Here is a 13,610-nt window from a genome sequence, read left to right as displayed (position 1 = left end):
CTCTTCCGTCTTACGTTTTTCACTGCCCAATCACAGGCCTTGCCTTATCTTGTGCCTGCCCTCACCTGCATACAGACATCAACTACATATTACAGTTTCCATTGTTACCCCCATTCCCCAGGCTCTGTCCCCAGGTCCATGCTCAGTCCTACTGAGCCCCTTAAAACTGATAGGGTTCAACAGAGTCAATTTAGCTCAAATCAGATCAACAGAGTCCAGCAAGTGCCAGCACACAGTAGGCTCAGTCTGCTTAGGCTTGGCCACACTAGGCCACCTTCAGAGCCCAAGAGGCTAGGGAGGCTCTTGGTTGCCAAGAGCAGACAGGCCGCCAGGGAAGCTCTGCTCAGGGGCACACCCACCTCTGGGTGGCTGCCAGTCTCCTTGCCAGAAACCGCAGGCTGGGTCTGGGCTGCCCAGAGCCTGAGCAACAGGGCTCAGGACACAGTGGTCAGATCTGCAAAGCATCTGACAGACGCTTCTGATCTCCAGAGGACCCTGGGGTGGGACAGGGGCCTTGGCAAGGCTGCAGCCGCTGGGCAGTGGCTTGGAATGGAGGTCTTTATTACTGGGAACTGAGGAGCTAAGAGACTCCTGTCAGCTTGTCCTAAACTCTTAGTGGTGGCTTGGGCTTCACACACTGTCAGACACCTTCGTGGTGGCCTCCACGGCCTTACCTTCAGGTAACCGGGCTTATTCCTGGGACTACAGGGAGAGGTGTAGGGACTATGGGGGAGAGGCATAAGGACTATAAATGTTTATGTGTGAGTGTGACTGTGACTGTGTCTGTCTGTCTGCCTGCCTGCCTTATTCTCTTTCTCTGTATGCACCCAGAAGGGACCTCATTCCTTCTAGAACATAAAAAAGACTCAGGTATTGCCTCCCAGGTTTGAAGCTGGCTCCACAAGGGACACGGTGACATGAGGGACAGCTCACTGATCCATCTTCTGGCCATTTCCTTCCTCTGCCTCCTCTCAATGGTAAGGCATCCTGGGCTTAAGGACAGCAGAACTCTGGGTGGTGGGACAGTTAATGCGGGCACAACTTAGGACCCTTGGAAAGACCCTATACTGGATGCAATCTGGTTTCTGGGTCCAGGCTTGCTTTCCTCTCTGGGCACAGAGAGCTTGCAGGTTCTGCTGTGTGACCTCGGGCAAGTGTCCTTCCCTCTCTGAGTCTCAGCTTCAGTTGAATGGATACAATGTTCATGAGGCTTCCAAGGAGACCATTGAGGAGAACGGCTCCACATAGGGTAGCACAGGTCCTGAACCTAGATGAGTGTCTAAAAGAGGACATTGGGACCCTGCAGTCTCCTCATAGAAACTAAATCAGAGGTGAGTGATGTGTAGCTCTGAACCAGGACAGAGACGGATGCTGGGGTCTGATTGCAAAGTACAGTCCAGGAGGGTACAGTATACTGGCCCTCAGGCACTCAGAGACCTCTGGCCCTGATCGGAGAGAGCAGGAGACACCTCTGCGGCAAATGTCCTTGTCCCTTGGTTCTCATAGGACACCTTTTAATTGGCTTGTGAGCAGTTCCATTTGCCTCACCTTTAAAACAGCCTCATAAGAAAGTGTCCTGTCTTAGTCAAAGGAGACTCAGAAAGGGTAAGCAACTGGCCCAAAGCCACACAGCAAAGAAGAGTCGCATGGAGGAGCTGGGGCAGACAGAGGTGTGTTTGGAGGAAACCTTAGTCTATGCCTCTCCACCATAACCTGGGCAACGCCTCACACTAAATGGAGTGTGGGTATAAGCGTCTCCCTCCCTGGCCCCAAGAGGTCTCCCTGGACCAACTGGCTTTCAGTCTTGGAAGGGGATAGGCAGAACAAGATGCTGGGGTGGGTGGGTAGTCTCCTCCTGGCGGGGTGGGGGGGTGGGTTCTGAAAGGCTGAGGAAGAGCTGCCCTGGATTCGCCACTGGAGTGACATTTGTGAGGCCGTTCTTCCCTGGTTCCAGAAGTTGATTGGCATCCGGCACAGAAACCCAGGGATGTAGTCATGGATAGGATATAAAGCCACATCCTTTCCAGGGGAGGGAATTCTGGGTCTTCCAGACAGGCTGTGAGCTCCTGGCTGTGGACTGGGAACCTGGAAACAGCCAAGCGAAGTTGATCAGACAGGGACCAGAGTCCTAGTTACTTAGTCTGGGGAGACCAAGGCAAAGGAGGCAGCTTGGATTTGGGGGCAGGATGGTTAGCAAAGGCATGGGAGAGGAGGGAGGCCAAAGCAAGAACCCCGGCCCTGCCTGCTCACTGTCCTTGAACTGAGGACAGAGGCCGAGGCAGAGGTTCAGGTGCTAACGGAGCCCCTGGAAGACAACAGTTGTTTTGGAGTTTATTTCGGAGCAACATGTCACTCTGTAGCCCAGGCTGCCCTGAAACTCACTATGTAGCTCAGGCTAACTTCAAAAATCTTCTGCCCCAGTCTTCTAAGTGTTATTTCATCATCTTTAAATCGGACAAGCCGCTCCACAGGAGAGGGCTAAACAGAAGACTGGTCCACATAGCACTCAGAGTAAGGATATCATTAGTGGCTTTTCCTAGAGTCAGGACCTGAAGAAGCCAGACACTACCGAGAGCCTGCAGCAGGCCTAGGGCTCAGTAGAAGGCGTATTTTGTGCTTAGCCAGTTCTGCCCAGCCATGGGAGTCAGACCCCTACTCTGGAAGTCCGCCTCTTTGCTCTCGGGACAACTGCAGAGTGCCCTGCTTTAGGTGGGAACCATTCACTGGTCAGGGAAAAGCCACAACTCTGGGGCGGCCCCTGCTGGCCAGAGTGAGAAGTGCGGGCCCTGGAAAGCAGGTTTTGGGAACTCTGGGTCCAGGGGTGACAGGATAGGGGCTACAGTAAACGGATCACTGTTTCCTTGGGCCCATCAAGAGGTTTGGGGTCTTTAGTTTTCTTTTCTTAACTGACAAATCCTTCATATAAGACCTTCTACTCCTGTTAAAGATTGATCGTCCACTGGTGGGGTAGGCAGTCCGGAGCATCTTGAGTGGAACCTCCCTCTTGGTCCCCGCCCTCTCGGGAGCTCAAGGCTTCTGGTACTTCATTCGTGTGTTTCTGTTCTGGGTGGGAGACGCAGTTGTGGCGCTGGGATGAAGCCCTGTAATGAATGGGTTCCGAGCCTCTGGCTTAGTTTCTGCCTTTTTCAGAAGTGTCCTCCTCTGGGGCTGTGAGTCCACGTCAGCGAGGTGCCCTTGGCACAGCTCCCAGATCTGACTACGGGCAATCACTTCCCCCTGAGGAGTCAATTTTCCCATTTGTGCAGGGTGGTGGGGGAGTGAGGTGGTGTGGTATGGGGGTGGAGAGTTGGGGTGGGCTGGGGTAGAGGGGCTGTGGGCATACATGGGTTTTAGAAGCTTCTGGACCTAGATGTTTCTTAGAAGCTTCTAGATAGCTTTTTAAATAGATCACAGGTCCTGCCTCTGTGACTTCTGGTTCCGTGAGTCCCAGAGGAGGCCTGGGAATCTGTATTGCCCTTTCTTGGCTTAATCTGATTGTGCACTTAAGGCTGGGAAACATGTTGGGCGGGGCCAAGACCAGGAAGTTGTATTTTCCGTTTGATTTCTTAGCCTGAGGGGTAAGAACGTGCCCAGACTGCTGCCTTCGCTGTATATCACCTCAGGCCTTTACACTAGCCGTCCTGTGAGCTTATAGCAAAGATGACCACCAGAGTTAACTGCTTTCGGAAGCGTGAGGAGACTGCTTGGTGGGTAAACTGCTCACGGTGCAAGTCTGGGGACCTGAGATGGAGCCCCAGCACCCAGGGGTAGCAGCCAGGCACAGTGGGACACGTCTGTACCCCCAGAGCTGAGTGGGCAGCAATGGTCAGGTCTTCAGGTTCATCTGGTCAGGCAGCCTAACCGATTGGTGATTGTCAGGCTTGGTGAGACACTCTGCGTCAGAAACAGAAGGTAGAGAATGATAATTTCCTCCACCTGATGTGGATGTCCTCATATTTACATATAAATACCTGCACATACACGTACACTACACCGGAAACAAACAGCTAGCCATGTAGATGACCTCCTACTCACGCTCCGGGGTTAGTGACATCACTTCCTGTCCCCATTTTACAAACGAGGAAACCCAGGCTCAGAGAGCTCAAGGCACTCTCAGGCCTCTCAGCCAGTAAGGCAGAGCCTAAGACTGAGACCCTGACCTGGGTCCTTGCTCACCTCTTAGGAGCACCGTGGGACGGTTAGGCTGAAGACCAGTCTGCCTGACGCCGAGGCCAAGCTAAGGATCCCACACTGTCTGAAGTGACCAGTTGTAAGAGTCTCCATCTCTTCCCTGATATCAAAACTGAGTGAGGTTTCTGTCTCCTCAGGTGTTTGCCCAGCTGTGCCGGACACCCTGTAGCTGTCCTTGGACACCACCCCAGTGCCCACAGGGGGTACCCCTGGTGCTGGATGGCTGTGGCTGCTGTAAAGTGTGTGCACGGAGGCTGGCGGAGTCCTGCGACCACCTGCATGTCTGCGACCCCAGCCAGGGCCTGGTTTGTCAGCCTGGGGCCGGCCCTGGCGGCCATGGGGCTGTGTGTCTCTGTAAGCAGGTTTGCCAGACCAGTGTGTGTGCACGCGAGTGTGTGTGTGTGTGGGGGGGCGGGTGTCAAAGCCACGGGATCCAGAGTCAAAGTGGAGCCTGCTCCTTGTATCTCTTTCACCTCACTTTGGGCGCTAGGTTTATTCAGCTCAATTAGTGACCCAAGGGCCCGCTCCTGTTTCTTCCCTCTCTGCTGGCACTGTCCTTACGGTGATTTCCATCCACACCCACTCATATCATAGCCAGCTCCAGAGCTGTCCAAACGGCTGCCCCTAGGCAAATGTACAGCCCTGTGGAGAGCCAGGGTATGGGCTGTATGTGGGGCGTGGTGTGTGACACAAGCAGTGCTGGGCACTTGTACTGTTGTGCAAGTTCTACAAGTAGGGAAACTGAGGCTCAAAGGTGTTAGGTGGCGAGCTCTATGTCCTACAGCCTGTTCCATCTTCAATCAGATTTAAGTAACAGTCCACTTCCTCCACCTGGGTTGGGAGCCTTAAGCTACTTTTTGTGACCACACACACACACACACACACACACACACACACTCACCCCGTGCTGTTTTCAGGTGGCATTGGAGTGACATTCCTCACCACTCTCTCAGGCCTGGGTGTCCTCTGACACTTTGGGGCAGGGCTTGGTGCCCAGTACCAGGGCCACGGTTGCTGGGAGACTCTCTGTGTCCTGATCTTTAGCAGCACCCGCTCTGCCTACAAGGTGCCAGGATCATCTACCAGTGGTGACCTTGCCAAGGGCGCCCAAAAGCAAAATTACCCCAGTTGAAATTTTTGAGAGAGATGGCTCAGTTGTTTTGTTTTTACAATTCGTCTATTTCATCTAAGTGTGCTTCACATTTTGACAAAACGACCTTATCCCTTCCCTTTCTTGTTCCTGCTCTCTGTTCCAGCCACACTAGCCTTGAACACCCAAGTCATGGTCTGGACCACAGGGCCTTTGCACTGGCCACTCCGCTATGCCCCTTCTATCCCTAGACACACACATGGGACGTTCCCTCACTCGCTTCACATTCTGACTCATCTGTGAGGCCCTGTCACTATATTTAAGAAATTGCAAATCCCCTCTAGTCCCTCAGCCGGGATTAGACCACTAGGCCAGATCACCAGGCAACACAACCTTGGCACATTGGCTGTGTTTATTTCCGCTGGAGATTGCCAGTGGGGAGGATGTTTGCCCACGTAGCCACATATTACAACTGCCTGGCACATGGCCTAGGCCACAGGAGGTGCTCAGCAAATATTTGTGGCTTTGCGTGGATGCCAGCAGAGGTACAAATGGGGCTGGCAGTCACTGGAGCCCTTTCCTAAGTCCTGCGAGAAAACATTGTAGGGGCCCATTTCACTTTATCCTTAACATGGAGGTACATCCTCACATAGCCCCTGTTTTGCAGGTGAGGGAGCTCAGCTCAGAGAGGGTTAAATCACTTAAGTGGGTCACACAGCTTCCAGGTGGTGGAAGGGGAAAAAAAAAAAAAACACTGTAGCTCTGTGATTCCTGCCTAGCAACTGACTTCCGGAGGGAAGGCATGGCTAGAGATCCCCAGATAGCAAGCCCGTGGCTTGTGCTCAGGGGAGGCTGAGGACCTCAGATGAAGGCCGGTATCAAGGGTGGGAAGGGGAGGTTGCCAGCAGAGAGGATCTGGAAGCAGGCTTGGGGGAAACAAGAGTTTTCGCTGCTGGGCATGGGTCCAGCTGGGTAGAATTCTGAGACAGTTCATGGGGTTTGCAATGTCAAGGTATCCCCCATAGCAAAGCTACCCTGCTGAAGGACTGACTGCCCAGACTCACATACCCTACACCCAGCCAGCTCCCAGTCTGTGAAGGGCCAGGAACTCTTGCTAAAATTATCGTCCTCCTGATGACTTCCCTAAACACGTCTCTGTTTGCCAGCTCATCCTGGCAACGGGGCCAAAGCTGGGGCAGAAGTCAGGGTGTGTGTGTGTGGGTGTGTGATGGTCTGTGATGGGTGTGTGGGTGATAGATGTGTGTGTGGGAGTGTGTGATGAGTGTGTGTGATGAGTATGTGTGTGGCTGGATGTGTGATGGGTGTGTGTGCATGCATGCTTGTGTGTGTGAGTGTATGTGTGATAGATGTGTGTGTGTTTGATGGGTGTATGTATGTGTGTGATGGGCATGTTTGTGTGTGTGGTGAGTGTCTGTGTATATGTGTGTGTGATGGGTGTGTGTATGAGTGTGTGGGTGTGATGGGTGTGGGTGAGTGTATGTATGATAGGGGGTGTGTGTGTGATGGGTGCGTGTATGTATGTGTGTGTTGATCTGTGATGGGTATGTATGTGTGATAAATGTGTATATAAGGTGTGTGTTTGAGAATGTATGTGTGATGTGTGTGTGTGTGAGATGGGTGTGTATATGTGTGTGTGTGTGTGATCTGTGATGGGTGTGTATGTGTGATAAATGTGTATATAAGGTGTGTGTTTGTGAATGTATGTGTGATGTGTGTGTGTGAGATGGGTGTGTATATGTGTGTGTGTGATCTGTGATGGGTGTGTATGTGTGATAAATGTGTATATAAGCTGTGTTTGTGAGTGTATGTGTGATAGGGGTGTGTGTGTGTGTGTGTGTGTGTGTTTGTGTGTGTGTGTGTGCATATGTGTATGTGTGATGGATGTGGTGGCATGAACCCAGAAGTGGCAAGGCCAGGTAGGAATCCAGGCACAGTGGCCTGTGTGGTTTCTAGGGAACCACTGACAACATGGCCCAGGTCAGAAGGTCTCTGTGTCCAAGGAGTTGTGATCTGGAGGTGGTGGGGACAGTGACAGTCCTCTCCGGAGAATAAGGGGATGCCCGGAGGAGTACTCTGGGCTCTCCCTCCAGACAGGCATGAAGGCCCATCTTGAAGGTATCATTGTGTGTTTCTATGTGCCTGGCCTGTGCTAGATGCCCTGTGTGTTGGTCCATGTAACCTAAGGGCACAAGCTGCTGTTATCATTGGTGGTGATGGGGCCACTCAGAGAATTTCAGTAGCTAATATACAACTCTAAAGCCAGAAAATTAAACCTGACCAGACAGGGATGATGTCACACAGGAAGGGGACAAAGAGTCTGCCACATGAACCCCTGGTCCCAGTGTGTGCTTCACAGCTAAATACTAAACGTTACTAACTTCAAAGGGTCTCTAGCCCAGGCTGGCCTTGAACCTCTGAATCTCTTGCTACCACTTCCCAAATGCTAGGCTTACAGGAGTGCCCCATGCTACCACAGAGTTTATACATTGCCCGAGATTGAGCTTAGGGGCCTTGAGCATTGTAGTCAAGCACTCTACCAACGGAGTTACATACGACCTGTTAGCCAAGGTTTCATTTTGTCAGATTCATTACACACATAATTTCACTTAGCTGTGGACTAAATCCAACATATCATACTTCTCACATGGAGAAACTGAGGCAAGAAGTGAAATTACTTGGCCTGTAGCTAAGAAAATACAGAGCTGGAGCCCAAGCCAGGCTCCTGGATGCCTCTCTGTCCTCCTGAAGAGGGAGGCCGGCCAGAGCAGCAGAGGCGTGGTGAGGAGCGGGGATGGCCCAGGGTGCCCGTCTTGTGTTCTGACCTCAGGACCCTGTCCTGGTCCTCTTTCTCCTCCCTGTGCAGTGGATGAGGATGACGGTAGCTGTGAGGTGAATGGCCGCAGGTACCTGGATGGGGAGACCTTTAAACCCAATTGCAGGGTCCTGTGCCGCTGTGATGACGGTGGCTTCACCTGCCTGCCGCTGTGCAGTGAGGATGTGCGGCTGCCCAGCTGGGACTGCCCACGCCCCAAGAGAATACAGGTGCCAGGAAAGTGCTGCCCCGAGTGGGTGTGTGACCAGGGAGTGACACCGGTGATCCAGCGCTCCACTGCGCAAGGTGAGTGAGTGCCACTAAGGCCTCAGCTGCAGCAGCTCCCAGAAACAGAGCTGACAAACCAAAAGGCAACCACTTAGGGATATAATTTTAACTAAGAAATCGTTGAAAATTAAGTTCAAGGGACTTGAGAGATGGCTCAGTAGTTAAGAGCACTTGCTGTTCTTGCAGAGGATCCGGGTTCGGTCCTTAGTACCAACATGGCGGCTCATAACCAGCCCTACCTTCAGCTCCAGGGGAATCTGCTGCCCTCTTCTGACCACTGTGGGTGCCGGGCACGCACCTGCTGTATATGCATACATGAGGCGAAACATGCACACATGAAATAAAAACAAATAAATCTCAGAACGTAAGCGTTCAAGTTCAGGTGGTGGAGTCGGGTGGGGCTGGGGGAGGGGGAGGGGGAGGAAGGCGCGTTAGCCTTCCTAAGTGAGATTTTTGCATCTCACAGCAGTGGTATAAATACAGTGCAAGTGCTATAAGAGCATATATAATAAATATAGGATATATAATATGATATAAAATATGTGTATAGAATATATATTTATGATACTTAACCCCATGTGGATAATTTAAAATATCGTGAACACGTGATTGTTTGGATTTAGGTAAAATCCATAGGTAAAAGATTACGTAAAGTCTAGCTAGATCAGGCAAGACTCGAGTTTGGGGCACAGCCCAGGGCGGGGCAGAGGGACGTGCAAGACAGCTACATTCTTCTACTAGCTTTTCAACTCTGAGATTTTGTTGTCCTGTTTCTTTAAAAACACTATTCTTACCACATGAATTTGACTGAGGAAGGGACCAGGAAGTGAGGACCAGTTCCGTGGATGCCCCCACACACGGAGGTAGGACATGGGTAGCTTAAATAGATGGACACTGTGTTTGTTTGTTTGTTTGTTTCTTTCTTTTTTTTTTGAGCTGGGGACCAAACCCAGGGCCTTGTGCTTGCTAGGGACACTGCGTTTCTAAACCCATGCTTGCTATGTGAAACTGACATGTCTGGTGAGATTCCTGGCCTCGGTTTCTCCAACTCTAAGAGGGGACTAATAAGAACGTCCACCCTGGGGTTGGGGATTTAGCTCAGTGGTAGAGCGCTTGCCTAGGGGAAGCGCAAAGGCCCTGGGTTCGGTCCCCAGCTCGAAAAAAAAAAAAAAAAAAAAAAAAAAAACGTCCACCCTTCTGAGCCATGGAGAGGGCCAAATGAATTCGTTCAAGTAAAGGGATTGTAAGAAGGCCCGACACTAGCATCGTGTAAGTAAGTGCTAAGGTCAACCTTGTACCTGCCAGGGAATATGATATATCAAGTTAGGCACATAGGAGAGAGTCATCAAATCACCTCTGTATCCCCCCACCCCAGTAGTACCTGGAACTGAACCTAGACCTTTGTACGTGCTGGGTAAACGCTCTACCATTGAGCCACGCTGCCAGCCCTCAGCTTGCGTATTCAAAAGCAACATAAAAACCCTGCTTCCCATCTGACCTCCCCTGTGTGCACATGGACAGGGCCATGAACAAACACACGTGCAGTTGTTCCTCTGTAACCAGCTGTGCATCCAAAATGGGGTAGTGCAAACAATTTAAGCTATTCCAGACTAGTTCACAAATAAAGAAGACAGACCATGGTTATTTCATTTGGCTTTGACAGTCACTGGGGGTCACCCCTAATCTACTATTCTAACTGCAGGCCTGGCTACCTCCCAGCGGTGTACCCCAGATACTTGCTGTTTCTCCTGGCCACATGCTCATGGTTCCTCTCCCCTCATGGTGGCTTCCTCCTTCTCTCTTGTTCCTCCTCTTTTCCCCTCCTCCAACCAGGTCCAATTTTATTTAACAAATAGTTTGAAAACGGGGAGCAAGGTTTGCACAACAAAGGCTTGTAAACAGGAGAAGTCACTCAACAAAAGCTTGCAAACTGGAGAAGTCACTCAACAAAAGCTTGTAAACAGAAGTCACTCAACAAAAGCTTGCAAACAGGACAAATCACTCAACAAAAGCTTGTAAACATGAGAAGTTGCTTGTAGGCCCAGGCCTTCAGGTATAGAATTTAGCATTACACTACATAGCAACTTAGCAAACCTCAACAAAATCGTTTTGTAATCCGGCCTGCACTGAGCATGTGCAGACTGTTCCTTAGCAGAAGTGGTTTCAGAACTATCCAGGAACATTTCCATTTTAGCTAGCTCCAGTGACTGTGAGATGACCAGTGTTCCTAGGAGGGTGTGTGTAAGGTCCATGCAAACACTGCACCATGCATACAGGGACCCAAGTACCCTCACACCGCCTGCCCTAACATACAAACACACGAAGGCTGTGTGTGCAGGGCAGGGTTTCTCAGCATCAGAATCAGGGACGTTTGGGGTGCGCTGAGTCATTCTTTGCGGTTGGGGGCTTTTGGGTATGAAGTGGGGTGTGGAAAGACAGCTTTACCTCTGCCCTCTAGATGTCAGTAGCAATCCCCCCAAAAGCTCTCAGGGTTGGGGGAAGGACATCAATTATAAGAGAAAAGGAGAGTCAGGGAGGAAGAGATAGGCCAGGGTGAGCCTGCCATGTTGGGCCCTTCAGGCTTGCAGTACCAAGCCACACAAGTGTGTCTGTAAGACACCATGTCTCAGTGAGTAGGGAGGTAAGGAAAAAAGAAAGATGGCCTGTGTTAGTTGCTTTGGGACCAATGTCAGCAGGGCGCACTATGCTCAGACAGCCTCAGCTATTGCCTTATCCAGTCCCAAATGTTAGAAAGCTTAGGAAGACACAGAGGCTAAACAGCCTGGCCAGGTTCCCTGTGGTAGCCAGCGGGCGAGCTGACTGAGCTTCAACTTCTCTTCTTTCTAACCCCCAGGACACCAACTTTCTGCCCTTGTCACTCCTGCCTCTGCTGATGCTCCTTGTCCGAATTGGAGCACAGCCTGGGGCCCCTGCTCAACCACCTGTGGGCTGGGCATAGCCACCCGAGTGTCCAACCAGAACCGATTCTGCCAACTGGAGATCCAACGCCGCCTGTGTCTGCCCAGACCCTGCCTGGCAGCCAGGAGCCACAGCTCATGGAACAGTGCCTTCTAAGGCCAACTGGGGATGCGGATACAGGGCCTGCCATCCTCAGCAAATGTCCCTAGGACCAGGCCCTGGACTGCTGGTAGATGCTCTTCTCCGTGCTCTTGGCTGCAGTTAACTGTCCTGCTTGGATTCACTGTGTAGAGCCACTGAGCGATCCCTGCTCTGTCTGAGGTAGGCGGAGCAGGTGACCAGCTCCAGTTCTCTGGTTCAGCCTGGGATTCTGGGTTCTCCTGGCTCGTTCCTCAAAACATCCCTGTACAAAAAGGACAACCAAAAAGACCTTTAAACCTAGGCTATACTGGGCAAACCTGGCCACCATGCTGGGGATAAGGTCAATGTTAGGACCAGACAGCAGATTGCCTGAAACTTCCAATTCCCTTCTTGGACTTCTGTATGCTTGTCCCCAAAGATGATGAATGAACTCGTAAGTGTACCTTCCCTGACCTGAGAACACCCTGCCTGCTCAGGAAGTATTCAGGGGCAGAATTCTCTGTGAACATGAAGAGATGAATCACACTGTCCTTAAGAAATTCCTCAAAGTCCAGGAACTTGAGCTTTGTATTTTCAGGAATGCACATCTCTTAAGCACTCGCAAAACAGGAGGCTCCACACCTCTGGCAGGCCAGGGCCTTTCTCTTCAGCATGAGAAAGACAAGGGACAGCAGAGTACCCTCCTCTGGAGGACTAGTCTAGCCTAGAATAAACACCCAAGTCAAGCGTGGACTTTTGTTTGGTGTCGTGTTTTATTTTGTGCAGAAAAAAAAAAACAAAAAACAAAAACAAAAACAAAGCGAAACCCGCCTGGATACAAATGTTACATCCTCTCCCACGGTCCACTTTGCGGCTTGGGAGACAGCTCGGTTGGTAAAGTGTTGGGCAGGGTAGCACGAGAAGCTGTGATCAATCCCTGGATCCGATATACAAAGACTAGGTGTGGTGATGCTGGGGAATTGGAGACGGGAAGGTTCTGGCTCCATAGCCAGACAGCCTAGCCTAGTTGGTAAATTCGAGGCCAGTGGGACTCCCTGTCTCAATAAACTCAGTGGACAGCTCCTAAGTTAACAGTGCTTGAGCACTGCGCATGCGCATGCTTACAGACCATGTGCGCATGCTTATGGAAACACGCATATTCGCACATGTGTATGGGGGGGTGCACGCATGCACATACACATGAACACACATACACACCCACAAACAACAAATATTTTTTAAACTAGCGTTATCATCAAGGTCTAACCCAGCTATGAGAGATGTCTCTGGCTATCATGGTGACACATGCCTTTAAGCCCAGAACTCCGAGGCAGAGGCAGGTGGATGGATCTCTGTGAGTCTGAGGACAGCCTGGTCTACATATTGGGTTTCAGGCCAGCCAGAGCTATACAATGAGATCGTGTCTCAAAAAACAAAACAAAACTAAACAAACAACAATGGTCTCTGTGTTTAAGCTGATTTTTTCCTTTGGAATTTTAAGACGTATGTAAGTCATACCCATGCACAATGCACAAACTCTGTCTTGAGTCTTTCCAACTGTGTACCCGTGTGACCAACACCTCCATCCAAGTATATAATGTTCCCATCACCTCAGAACAGTCCTTTTGTGCTTCTCCCAGCCTGCTTCCCCTGATCGGGTGATCCTTGTCCTACCTGATTTCCATCTCCACAGGTGTGAGTTTTTCCTGTTCCTGCGCCTTGTACATCTGAAGCCTGACACTCTTTAATGACCAACTTGTCCCACTCAACAGGAAAAGAAAAGAACCATTTACTGTAGGGACTGAGTCCATCTGAGAGACCCGCTAGGGAACCAAGATCAGCACCACACCTGGAAGTGAGAGCCGCCCCCTGGTGGCAGGCACAAGGTTGACAGACCCAGAGCTGTCCCTGAAGGCAGAAAGGAACCTTAGGATGCAGGACTGCCTCTCGCTCTCCCAATCAGGGAGGAAGGTCAGCCTCCGTGTTTCTGTAGTCAGGATGAGGAAGGGCAAAGACAGGAGCCCTCCCTGTGTGAAGAGATGGTGTTGGGCTTATAGTTGACCTTCTGACCTTCTAACCTCCTTCTCTCCAGAGTGGAGCTAACTGGGTCTGCCTGGCTGAACCCAAAGAAAGTGTCTGCACTCACTTCCATAGGGCTGGGTTGGAGCA

The 13,610-nt window shown here is 51.1% G+C and overlaps 1 protein-coding gene across 1 annotated transcript; it reads left to right on the top strand.

Annotated features, from left to right (window-relative positions):
- Positions 1–615: 615 nt before the first annotated feature.
- On the top strand, positions 616–12,194 carry Ccn5 (cellular communication network factor 5). The gene is made up of 5 exons (XM_032902502.1): positions 616–680; positions 885–977; positions 4,329–4,545; positions 8,166–8,420; positions 11,257–12,194. Exons 2-5 carry the CDS (start codon positions 918–920, stop codon positions 11,475–11,477), a joined length of 753 nt encoding a protein of 250 aa, XP_032758393.1. The 5' UTR covers positions 616–680; positions 885–917; the 3' UTR covers positions 11,478–12,194.
- The last annotated feature ends 1,416 nt before the right edge of the window (positions 12,195–13,610 follow it).

The sequence above is a fragment of the Rattus rattus genome, chromosome 5 (assembly GCF_011064425.1).
Source record: "Rattus rattus isolate New Zealand chromosome 5, Rrattus_CSIRO_v1, whole genome shotgun sequence".
Lineage (NCBI taxonomy): Eukaryota > Metazoa > Chordata > Mammalia > Rodentia > Muridae > Rattus > Rattus rattus.
This window is presented reverse-complemented; position numbering and strand designations above follow the sequence as displayed.